The sequence below is a fragment of the Schistocerca piceifrons genome, chromosome 7, assembly GCF_021461385.2.
Source record: "Schistocerca piceifrons isolate TAMUIC-IGC-003096 chromosome 7, iqSchPice1.1, whole genome shotgun sequence".
NCBI classification, from domain to species: Eukaryota; Metazoa; Arthropoda; class Insecta; order Orthoptera; family Acrididae; genus Schistocerca; species Schistocerca piceifrons.
The window spans coordinates 481,447,332-481,460,051 of record NC_060144.1 but is presented as its reverse complement, the minus strand read 5'-3'; the positions used below and the strand labels follow the sequence as shown (position 1 = coordinate 481,460,051).

Here is a 12,720-nt window from a genome sequence, read left to right as displayed (position 1 = left end):
GGAGGAATAATTTGTCTGAGAAAGATGGCATACACTGTGCTGTTTAGACTACCATTGATGAAATAAGGGCAAATAATTGTAGTACCAAGCATCCCACACCAGACGTTAACTCTCCATTGACGCTGATGTTCCACCTGTCTAAGCCATCTTGGGTTGTCGCTGGGCCAATAATGCATGTTCCTTGTATTTACCTGTCCTTTGTTTGAGAAGGAACATTCATCAGTAAATAGAACATTGGAGAAGAAGTTCAGGTTGGCGAGGTTTTGTTGCTGTGCCCACTGACAACTGTACACGATTCTGGAAATCATTCCCATGCAATTCTTAATGTAGATGCACATGGTAAGGATGGAACCAGTGACGTGTAAGAATACGATGTACACTGGTTTTAGGAATGCCAATCTCGTGTTCAAGCTGCCGTGTGCTCACATGTGGATTCATACCAATGGAAGCGAGAACAGTAACTTCGGCAGCTTTGTCTGTGCGAGTGATACAATGGTTGCGTTATCGTGGGCTGAAACTTCCGATTTCCTGAAGCGTTGCAACAAGATGAGAAAACATCCAGTGGGAAGGTGGGTTCTTGTCAGGATATCGCTCGGTGTATAGTTCCACTGCCTGCATAACATTTCGCCGACCTTCAACAACAACAATAAAAGAAACGTTATGTTGATGCAGTTTGTAGGAAGGACAGCCTTTACTGTATGCCTACTTTACGCAACAGTATTTAAAAGGACTAAACTACTGTACTAAATGTACCCATACATAAGAAAACAGTACTGCAATTACTGTTCTATTAACTTAAATTCCCCACAGATGAGTAGAGCATTTCTACCTTCTCTTCGTTGGTGTACTTTCTACTCGCACAACTCTTCAACTGACGATGGTTGATGGAAGGACAGGTGTGCATTCTACTTATGTTTACATTTGTCCTCTGTCAACGTCAGCACAAGGATCTGTTCCATTACCCCGAGTACCTGCACTAAGTGCTGGGAGCATCAACATCAGTGTTGTGTTATGTAATTAATAACGTTGTGTTTCAGTGAATGGTACACTGTGATACATCTTAGGTCTTTAGGAGAGGAAATGAATTACCGAATAAAAAATACAGGGTGTCATTTAAAAAAGTAATACCGCTGTTCATATCTTTGTAAAAACCAAAGCTACAATGAAGGCAATCATGCTGATTGATGCCCCCTGATGGCTAAAGAACATTTGCTTGAAACATTTTGTAATTTGCATCTGGACAAACAGTTTTTTAGGGTGGCCAAGGTAAATGGGACATCCTGTATACGTCTTTGGTTAGTTTTCTCTTTGTGACCATTCCAGTGTATGTTATTCACAACTGTGATCCCCCAAGTATTCAGTTGACTCCACAGCCATTAGATTTTTGTGATTTATTGTGTAACCAAAATGTAGCAGATTCCTTTTAGTACTCATGTGGATGACTTAACACTTTTCATCACTGTGAGTCAGTTGCCACTTTTTGCACCATACAGATAACTTGTCTAAATCATTTTGCAATTGGTTTTGCTTATCTGATGACTTTACAAGATGGCACATGAAAGTATCACCTGCAAACAACTTACAGTGGCTGCTCAGTTCATTTATATAGATTAGAAATGGCAGAAATCCTATCACCACTGCCTTGGGGAATGCCAGATGTCACTTCTGTGTGACTTCATGACATTTCAACAGTTACTACAAACTGCAACCTTCCTGACAAGAAATCATTAATCCAGTTGCACAACTGAGTCATGCAATTTGATTAGAATTCACTTGTGACGAATGGTGTCAAAAGCCTTCCTGGAAACCTGGAATTATGGAATAAAATTGAGGCCCCCCTGTTGACAGCACTCATTACTTCATGTGAATAAAGAGCTAGTTGTATTTCACAAGAACAGTATTTTCTGAATCTGTGCTGACTGTTTATCAATAAATTGTTTTCTCTGTGGTAATTCATAATGTTTGAACACACATATATTTCAGAATTCTACAGCAAAAGTCTGTTAGTGATATGGGTATGTAATTCAGTAGGTAATTTAGATTTCCTTTCTTGAGTATTCGTGTGACCTCTGCAACTTTCCAGTCTTTAAGTATGGTTCTTTCGTTGAGCGAGCGGTTGCATATGATGGAGCTGTAAGACTGTAATTGGTATACAATCTGAATTGAAAAACTTCCTTTGATTAAGTGATTTAAACTGCTTTGCTGCACTGATGATATCTCTTTCTAAGTTACTCACATTGGCAGCTGTATTTGATTTGAATTCTGAAACATTTACTTTATCTTCTTTGGAATTTCACAAAGCCGATTTTAGTAACTCCATTGTAGAGGCACTGTCTTTAGCAACATTACCATTGATATCGTGCAGCAAAGGTATAGATTGTGTTGGCGGCTGGTATACTTTAAACAGGACCAGAACCTTTTTGAATTTTCTGCTAGGTTTCGTGACAGAGTTTCTTTGTGTAAACTATTAAAAGCATCTCACATTGAAGTCCATGCTAAATTTCAAAAAACATTGCCAATCTTGGAGATTTTGTCTTCTTTTAAATTTGGCATGCCCTTTTGGCGTTTCCACAACAATGTTCTCACCTGTTTTGTGTACCATGGGGGATCAACACAATCCCTTATTAATGTATTTGCTTTACATTTCTCAGTAGCTCCCAATACTATTTCTTTGAATTTAAGCCACTTCTTGTCTATGCTTACACAGACAATGTAGAAGAAGAGGAGACTGTCTTTTATGAACACATTAAGTGAATTTTTATCTGCCTTTTTAGATAGACATATTTTGAGTTGGGTGTTACAATATTCAGTCTTGTTACGATGAACTGGTGACCCTATAGTGCAAGTCGAGGAATCTGCAGGCTACGTGGTCACAGGACTATCTTAGCCTATGATTCTGTGTATCCGTCATGAGCTTTCTATTTGCCCAGTCTTATTTGTTGTTTTGGCAACCAGTTGCACTTTGAGTGGGCTCCTGAACTAATTGCTCAAAGTAATTTGCAGAGAAAGCATTCAGTAAAATTTTGGGTGATATTTTATGCTTACCACCACCTTTGAAGATGTAATTTTGCCTATATGTTGAGGAGACATTGATGTCACCACCAATTATAATTGTATGAGTGGGGTACTTATTTGAAACGAGGCTAAAGTTTTCTTTGAACTGTTCACCTGAGTCTAGTGTTTAGTAAAAGGAACCAATTATTAATTTATTCAGGTTATCAAGTTTAATCTCTACCTGTACTAACTCACAGGATGTCAATTTTATGACAAATAAACTACTTCTGACAGCAGCAAACATGCCGACACCAACTATATTTAATCTGTCATTTCTGAAATCCGTTAGATGCTTTGTAAAAATTTCCGCAGAACTTATCTCTGGATTCAGCCAGCATTCAGTACCCATGGCGATATGAGCTGCAGTGTTTTCTATTAGCACTTGGAGCTAGTTTTTTCCCAACACAATTTTGACAGTTTACTACTATAACACTGACTGCTGCTACGTTATGCTCATCCTGTTTTTGCTGTGCGCCCTTCTACACTAATGCCCTTTCTGTAATTTCCTGAGATGCACTAACCTAAAATCTGCCCAGTCCCTTCGATGAGGGCCTGGTACCGGTGTAGCCAACTCCTGCGTGTAATGGTAGCCACCTCCTGTGTTTAATGGATCCCTGATCTATTAAGCGGAACCTGAAACCCCATCACCATATGGCAGAAGTAGAGGGATCTGTAGTCTACATGGTAACAGAATCATCTGGGCACCTGCTTCAGACCCTCCTCTTGGCTCTGTATCAAAGGTCTGCTGTTGGTCCAGTCAATGATGTAACAGATGGTGAGCTCTGCCTTCATCTCACAAGCAAGACTGGCAGTTTTTACCACTTCAGCTAACCACCTGAAGCCAGAGAGAATCTATTCTGATTCAAAGCAACACACATGTGCAGTTGGCTGCACCCTGTGCTCTTCATGGCATTTGGAACCACCTGTTCCACATTTGGGATGACTCCTTCTGGTATGCACATGGAATGTACAGTGGACTTCTTCCACTCCTCGGCAGTCATATCCCCAAGAGGCCCTATTACAGGCCTAATATTGGAGCTCCCAACTACCAGTAATCCCACTCTCTGTAACTCCCCAGATCTTGCAGGCCAAGACTTCCCCTCAAACAGGGCAAGTGACTGCATCTGGCTGAAGATCTTTATCAGATGCAGATATCACCTGAAACCTGTTTCACAGAAAATCATGGAGGCCCTCCAATCGGCCCCCTGGAAAGTCTTTTTCTGCCTGCCTTACCTTGGAACGAGTTCCCACTCGACCACAGATGAGGGTTCAATCTCAGTGCGGGCAGTAACCAGGGCGGCCATAGTAGTGGATCGATTGGGCAACAGGTGATAGCGCTGGATATTCCTCACCCACATCCAGCCCCACACAATGACGCCCATTGGCAACAGCCTCAAGCTGCGTGATTAAAGCCAGCACCGACTGGGGCTGTGACCAAACAGTCATCAACTCAGCTCTCATCAGAATTAAGTAATCACAGTTCCTATCCACACTAAAGACGATAGAAATATGCACTAGAAATTTGTTAAAATGTGGAAACATGCAAATAATTTACAGTATGAATTTAAAAAGGACACTGGAAATCAAAGTTAAGTCGCTTTTTATTAGAAGCTGTGTCAACTTACAATTGAATCAGTGGGCTTTGCTACAGGGTCATAAGCTACTACCTAACTCAGATTAAAGAGCAGAACCAAAAATGTAGATGCAAGCAACAGTTCCCTTGCTAAGCACTTGCAGTGTGTAACTAGCTGACTGCGTGAATTAATTTACAAAAGCAAAGCCCTAACTTGTAACAAACATCTCTGCAGTCCCCTTACAAAGACCCATGCAAATGCAGGTCTTGCTTGTCATCATTCTAAACCTTGGGTGCAGAAGATAACTACAGTGATAGCTAAAAGTTATAATTTCAGCCCAGGGCATTGTCCGAGACAAAGCAACTCCTCCTAAACAGATCTAAAATGAACTACTCCTTTTCTGGAGATCTAAGGCTTAGTATCCATGTGCTCTGCTTCTCAAAACCCTGCTGGTTCTGCCAACACCATATTCTCTTTAGCCAATTGTCTTAGACCTTCTGAGGTCTGACCAAGGAAAAATTTATAACATTAGCAACCTGCTGTGATTAACCAGTAATACACATTGCTCTCTTAGAGTGGGGCAGAAAAGAGAGCTTCTCTCCCACCATGAGAGTGGTTTTATGTTGCGCTCAATGATAGTGGCCGTGCGTACGCACTCGCAAGTCTTCCTCCGTGCTACGAAAATAATTCTGATGAAGTTTGCTTCAGTTCTTACAGGAAATTGGCAACTTTTTAGTTATTTATTCACTGCCTTATAATACATTGCACCAGCCAAAATGCAGCTCCACTGTGAATGCTGTTCTCAAACACTGGGTGAGTTGGTTGACATTCACAAGCAACTGGAAATGGCTCCGACTACTGTCAAACAAGTGGCAGCTGCTGTGAATCTGTGTGTTGGAAGAGCTCCTAAGAGTTGTGTATCTGTGATACCAGTACGAGAGGTACCTCAATACTATCATCTCCTGTGCTTACTGTCTTCTCTGCAGAAAGTACAGGATCTAACATTACTCGTCAACTTGACTATGAGGGGTGGGTCAATGGTAGATCTAGGTGTCCTGTATGGGGTGGACAGGGACTAAGGAGGACTTGGGCTGTTGTATCCCCCAACCAACAGATTTGAAGTGCTATCTCTCACTGAAACTAAAACTGAGCCAGTGGGACTCATTTCATCTGTTTCGGGGAAACTTGTTTTGTCTGGTTTCAAGAGGAGTCAAACCCCAAAGGGCAAGGATCTCTTAATCGCTGGCAGTTCATACATACCGCAAATGATGGTACCTGTTAGGGAAATGGCAGCAAGGGACAGGAAAGGACACCAGGTGCACTCAGTGTGTATGCTTGGGGGTCTCATTCAATACGTTGAAGAGGTATCTTCCAGCAGCCATTAAGGGAATAGGTTGCAACCTACTGCAGATTGTGGCACACATTGGAACACATGATGTCTGTTGTCTGGGCTCTTAGGTCATACTCGGGCCATTCCAGCAATTGACAGAGAAGGTTTAGAAGACTAACCTTGTGCATGGAGTTTCAACGAAGCTCCCAATTTGCAACATTGTCCTCAGAACTGATTGTGGCCCTTTGTTTCTGACTCGAGTGGAAGGACTGAACCAGAGATTCGAAAGTTCTGTGACAATCTAGGCTGCAACTTCCTGGAGTTGCGCCATAGGCTGAGAACTGTAGCGTCCCCCTAAATAAGTCAGGTGTGCACTACATATCAGAGCCTGCTACTCAGGTAGGTTTTTTTAGATTATATGACTCTCCATCCAATCCAGATATTTATTGCTGTGGGAAACCCAGAAGTATCAGTGTAACATTGCCTCCCACAGGTGAGAGTATTAAAATCCTAATGGTAAACTGCCAAAGCATTCACAGCAAAGTGCCAGAGTTCAAAGTGTTCATGAAAAGCAGCTGATGTAATATTGGGTACAGAAAGTTGGTTGAAACCTGAAATTCATAGCAGTGAGATTTTTGGGGATAATTGAAGTTTATATTGAAAGTATATGTAAATGGGAAACTGAGGTGGTGTATTTGTCGACTCGAAACTCAAATCCTTGGAGATAGAAATTGAAGCTGCATGTGAGATCGTTTGGACAAGACTCAGTATCAGGGTTGGGCATAATATGATATCCAGATCCTTCTGTCACCCACCAAACTCATCTCCTGATGTAACTTAAAAGTTTGGAGAAAAACTCAATTCATTTGTATGTAAGTTCCCAATTATACTGTATTCATTGTCAGAAACTTTAATCGTACAACTACTGGAAAAATTACAGTTTCGTTAGTGTTGGGCATGATAAGATATTCTGTGAAACATTACTAAATAACTTCTCTGAAAACTACCTAGAACAGATAGTTGGGAGCCCCACTCATGATGTAAGTATATTTGATGTATTACTTTTGAATGCATTACGGGAACAGCAGTGATCAATGTCTTATAAATAATTACTATTAAAAACAGTCTTGATCACGATTTATTTAACAAGGTGACCGGTTTCGACCACTACTGTGGTCATCTTCAGACCATTGAGTAGGAACCTCTTTCTGTTGGAGAATCACTAGTAAGCCCAGAATGTCTTGCCATGAAGGGCAACAAAACAGGACCTAGGATATCATCGATGTACTGCTGTGTTGTAAGGGTACTATGGATGACAACCAAACAGGTCCTGCTATGAAATGAAATGGCATCCCAGACCACCATTGCTGGTGGTTTGTCTGTATGGTGGACGACAGTCAGGTTGGTATCTCATTGCTGACTGGGGTGTCTCCAGACACGTCTTCACTGATCATTAGACCTGGAATCTCGTCGTCTGGAACAGAATTATCTTCAGTGATGAGCCCGGCCTGGAATTGAGCATTATGGGCTGGGCTCTCCAACCAGTTCTAGATTTTGATGATGTAATGTGCCAGTTGGACAGCATTTTGATTGCTATCCCTCAGGAGGATATTTTACAACTCTATCAATTAATATCAAGTTGAATAACTGCTTGCAGAAGGGCCAGAGGTGGACCAGTGCCTTTTTGTTCTTTCTCCTAAATAAATCATTCAATTTTTATGAAAGTGTAATAATTTGTTTCTCTGTCATGTATGTTACCTCTACCTTTTGCCATCCCATTAAGATAATTCCTTCATGGTGCATCTTGTGTGTGTGTGTGTGTGTGTGTGTGTGTGTGTGTGTGTGTGTGTGTGTGTGTGTTACCTACAGTGTTCTTATTTGGACTGTCTGATCTTTTATTATTATTATTGTTGTTGTTGTTGTAGGTGTCCTTGGCTACTATCATGCACAGTTGAATGATATTGTGCAATATCCAGATGCAAGAACAGAAATGTTCCATAGCTTTAGGGAATTTGGAAATACTATTCTGTTCTGTTTACTGATGGAACAAGCACTCTCACAAGAAGAAGTCTGTGATCTTTTACATGCTGCAACATTCCAAAATATTTTGCCTCGGCCTTATTGCAAGGGTAACGCACCTTAATGATCTATTATTCCTGTTTTATGTTAAATCTGCAGCTTGAAGGATATCTTGAAACTTTTTTTGTACAGATGGTGAAAAGCCAGAAACTAAGCAGAAGAGACTGGAAGCAAAGTATGCTTCACTTCAGATAGTACCTTCAGTAGAAAAACTGGGAACACCAAAGGTAATTTATTGATCTCTTGTAACAGAGTTAATATTATTGCCCTAAGTAACCTGCAGAAGCAAAAGGTTTAACCAAAACTTACATTTTTTCCTGTTTTGGGTTATCAGTGTTATTAAAGTTGTTATAGTGTGAGACTGAACCTTTACCAGATTAGTGTACCAGTAACAACAATGCCCCAGTCCCAATTCTTTAAAGAATCAAACTCCTATTTATGAAATAACTTCAAAAATCCTTCTTTAAAAATGAGTTATTGTTTGTTGTTAAGCAGGTAAAACCTTTAGGGATGAAGATGCAAAACTCTAATTTGTATGCTGGTTTTTAGTTTCATATGATTCACTCTTAGCCTAATGAGTATAGGGTCAATCCATATGAAGTGATCCATGAGGGTTGCTTGACCATTTTTAAATATTTTGATTTTTTTTTTACATGTGATTAACTTATAATTGGGAAGTTCAAAACAGTTCTGAAAAAAAATTTGCCTTGCACCGTTACTGAAGGGCGGCCATTTTTATTTGTAAACGCACGATGGTTTTTCAGTTTGGAGATGTCAGTGTTAATGTGAATATCTGTACACTGGGTTAAGCCACAACATCGCAATTGACATGATTGTTTTTAGAAAAGTCTCCTCTACAACACCGATTATTACCCAAAATAACCAGTCAAAATTACCTCCAAAGTTTGTTATTGAAAACACAGAAAATCCACATTTTAGACCCACAAATAACAACCAAGTAGTGAATTATCTGAGTGTATTTTTTTACTTTAGTTAGATATCAATAAACTACTAGCCTTATATTGAGCAAGAACACTGAAAAATGTTTCCTTAATTTTTTATAATTTTTTGAAGTTTGACTATTTTTATTTTTTGTAAAGTTTGGGGCTAGTTATCTCCGGTGCCAGCCTTGCTGTGCTGGTACAGTGAACGGCTGAAAGCAAGGGGAAACTACAGCCGTAATTTTTCCCGAGGGCATGCAGCTTTACTGTATGGTTAAATGATGATGGCGTCCTCGTGGGTAAAATATTCCGGAGGTAAAATAGTCCCCCATTCGGATCTCCGGGCGGGGACTACTCAAGAGGACATCGTTATCAGGAGAAAGAAAACTGGCGTTCTACGGATCGGAGCGTGGAATGTCGGATCCCTTAATCGAGCAGGTAGGTTAGAAAATTTAAAAAGGGAAATGGATAGGTTAAAGTTAGATATAGTTGGAATTAGTGAAGTTCGGTGGCAGGAGGAACAAGACTTTTGGTCAGGTGAATATAGGGTTACAAATACAAAATCAAATAGGGGTAATGCAGGAGTAGGTTTAATAATGAATAAAAAAATAAAGTAATGATATGGTTATAATAGAGGGAAACATTCCACGTAGGAAAAATATATCTAAAAACAAAGATGATGTGACTTACCAAATGAAAGTGCTGGCAGGTCGACAGGTCCATTTACCTCTAGGTCTATTCTCAGTTAAGTAGCACATTACTACACGTTCAAAATGAGCAAAGTGAAATAATAAACACGTGAAATTTCTCTGTTGTTGAGGTGGCTACTGTTTTGTGCATTGGTTTAGTCCTCAAGACAAGGATGTACAGCAGCTCAGTGTACAGAGTTACAAGTTGGCACTGGAGCCCAGTAGTCAGTGACGAGTCTGTTCATGTGCTGTGTACCCCCACTACATTTGCTGGGTATGGCACTGGTGTAGTCAGTCTGTTCAGAAACCTCTGTTACAGTGGGAGTAAATACTTAGTTGAGAGTGTAAAATATTTTATGTGATTTTGTCTTAAGTGTAATTTTTAATTATCTAAAAAAATTTAAAATTTAATAATAAATAAATTTGAAAGGCTAATTTGGATGCAATAAAATGGATGAACGGTGCTGTATTGGACATGTAGTAAGTGAAGTGTGTCACAAAACAGTTTATGGTTCAGTTTCAAAAAACTTAAAAAATGTTAATGACTTTGATGAAGATAGGCAAGCTTTGTTTAAATTATGAGAAGAATCTTCTGTATCATCTGTATGCATTATGAGAAAAAATATATTCTGAAGTACAGTTTGAGGGAAATAAAACATGAACATTTGTCCTTGTTAGATCCGAGTAAAACAGCTTCCTGTGGGAAACTTAATGTGATTCCTGGAAACTGTTACTCAAAAATATTGCGGAGACATGGCTTAGCCACAGCCTAGGGGATGTTTCCAGAATGAGATTTTCACTCTGCAGCGGAGTGTGCGCTGGTATGAAACTTCCTGGCAGAGAGGCGAGGTACTGGCAGAAGTAAAGCTGTGAGGATGGGGCGTGAGTCGTGCTTGGGTAGCTCAGTTGGTAGAGCACTTGCCCACGAAAGGCAAAGGTCCCGAGTTGGAGTCTCAGTCCGGCACACAGTTTTAATCTGACAGGAAGTTTCATATCATCGCACACTCCACTGCAGAGTGAAAATCTCATTCTGTTACTCAAAAATATTTATCATGACTCCAGGACCAGAATACTGTAACCTTGTAAATGACATTTGTATTCCTAATGAGGAAACTATTAGCAAATTGCATTTTGCATGTTCTAATTTAGAGGTATCACCTGCTTCAAAGAAAAACAAAAGCAGCTATAGTAAGCAAGGAACAACGAATTTCGGACAAAATTAGAAAAGATTTAGAATCGTGCTTTAATAATGCGGATACCAACAGTATTTCTAAAAGGAAGAAAATTTACTTCCAGAATCATCCAACACTGAATACATGAGCTCAATTGAGAAATTAAAAAGTAAGTGTTCAGTGACACCTGAAGAGGAAAAAGTTAAAATTGTAAGTTTGTTCCATGACTCTTTGTCAAGAGAAAAAATAGTTCACGAGTTCAATGTTTGTGATTGTTTGGTTAGACTAACATGAAAATTAGGGGCATTCTATCAGTTTTAGGAAAGAAGAAAGGAGTAGGTGTAAGTGAAGAAACAATTGAAAAGGTCCGGCAGTTTTTTGAAGACAATGAAAACAGTAGAATGTGCCCACGTAGCAAAGATAGCAAATGATTTGTTATAAAAAGCAGAAACGAGTAGTGCTGTAAAGTTAAATGAACTTTGCGTAGCTTTCAAAAATGCTCATCCTGAATGCAAAACTGGAAGATCAAAATTTTGTGACCTTCACACTAAGTGATGTATTTTGGCTGGCTACCCAGGAACACACCCCATATTTGTTCGTTTATATCATCAAAATGTCAAACTGATGACTGTGGGTGCGAACTCGATGATGTTAACTACAAAGTGTTACTAGATTTAATGGTCTGTGACACCAACAATTATGACTGCATGATGAGTTTGCATGATGAATGCCATGGTAAAGAAATCATTCTTGAATTGTTTAACAAATCTGAGGAGGAAATGCCTGACAATGTTACCTTCAAACAGTGGGTCACAACCAACAGGGCCAAAATGATGACTGGTTGAATCTTGGGAGAGAACTTTGAATCTTTAATTGATAACTTAGAAAATCTCAAAAGTCCCCACTATGTTTCTAAAATCCAAAGCAAGCTTGGGTCAATGACCAGGCAACAGTGCATCCATTTTTTCTGCACTTCAAAAATGAGAAACACGAATTAGCAGTTCTTCAATTTGCATTCTAAGCGACTACTTGGAGCACAACGCTTCAGCTGACCGTGTATTTCAAAAGTGTGTAACAAATTACATAACAGAAAAGTTGCCCAAGGTTGAGAAGCTCATGTACTTTTCAAATGGAAGTGGTAGTCAGTACAAGAACAAAAAAATTTTCAAATCTTTGCAACTACAAAGTAGATTTCGGGTTGGAGGCTGAATGGCACTTTTTTGGCTCTTGCCCTGGTAAAAATGCATGTGATGGTTTAGGAGGTACAACAAAACATGAAGTGAGTGAAGCTGGCCTACAAAGAAAGACACTACACAAAGTTCTTCCAGTAGAGGACATGGATGCCTTTTGCAAGAATAATATTATAAAAGCATCACCTATTTTCTCATCAAGAAAGAAGAGGTAGTTCTTAATATCAAAACAACACTTTTTAGGCCAGATTTAAAAACTGTATAACAATAAAAGGAGCAAAGCAATTCCACAAAATCCTTGACATTGCAGAAAACTTAGTTTGATGATATGTAACGTCAGAAACCAAAATTTACAAGGATCACTCTGTCAGTAAAATTACATCTCTGCCTTTAACATTGAATGACATAGTGGCATGAGTGATATGATGGACAATGGAGGCTTGCACAGGTTGAAAAAATAAGTTTGGAAATCAATGATGTTTTTGTGCATTTTTACCATCCTGCTGACCCAAGAACATCATTCAAGAAATCTATTAGTGGCAGAGTTTGGATACCAATGAAAAACATAGTAGGGAAACTTTCAGTGCTTGAACTTATCACAGTAACAGGGAGATCTTGTTCTATATCACTAAAGCTGTCTGAAGAAATGAGTGTTCTTAACAATCACAACTTGGATTAGGAAGCACTGCAT

At 39.5% G+C, this 12,720-nt stretch overlaps 1 protein-coding gene across 2 annotated transcripts in view; it reads left to right on the top strand.

Annotated features, from left to right (window-relative positions):
* The window catches only part of LOC124804749 (cytoplasmic FMR1-interacting protein), a 143,335-nt gene that overhangs the window by 115,778 nt on the left and 14,837 nt on the right, over window positions 1-12,720 (top strand). For both annotated transcript variants that reach the window (XM_047265053.1, XM_047265051.1), the window contains 2 exons: window positions 7,884-8,087; window positions 8,170-8,264. In XM_047265053.1, the coding sequence (XP_047121009.1) occupies window positions 7,884-8,087; window positions 8,170-8,264 (299 nt within the window). The remainder of the gene's footprint in view (window positions 1-7,883; window positions 8,088-8,169; window positions 8,265-12,720) is intronic.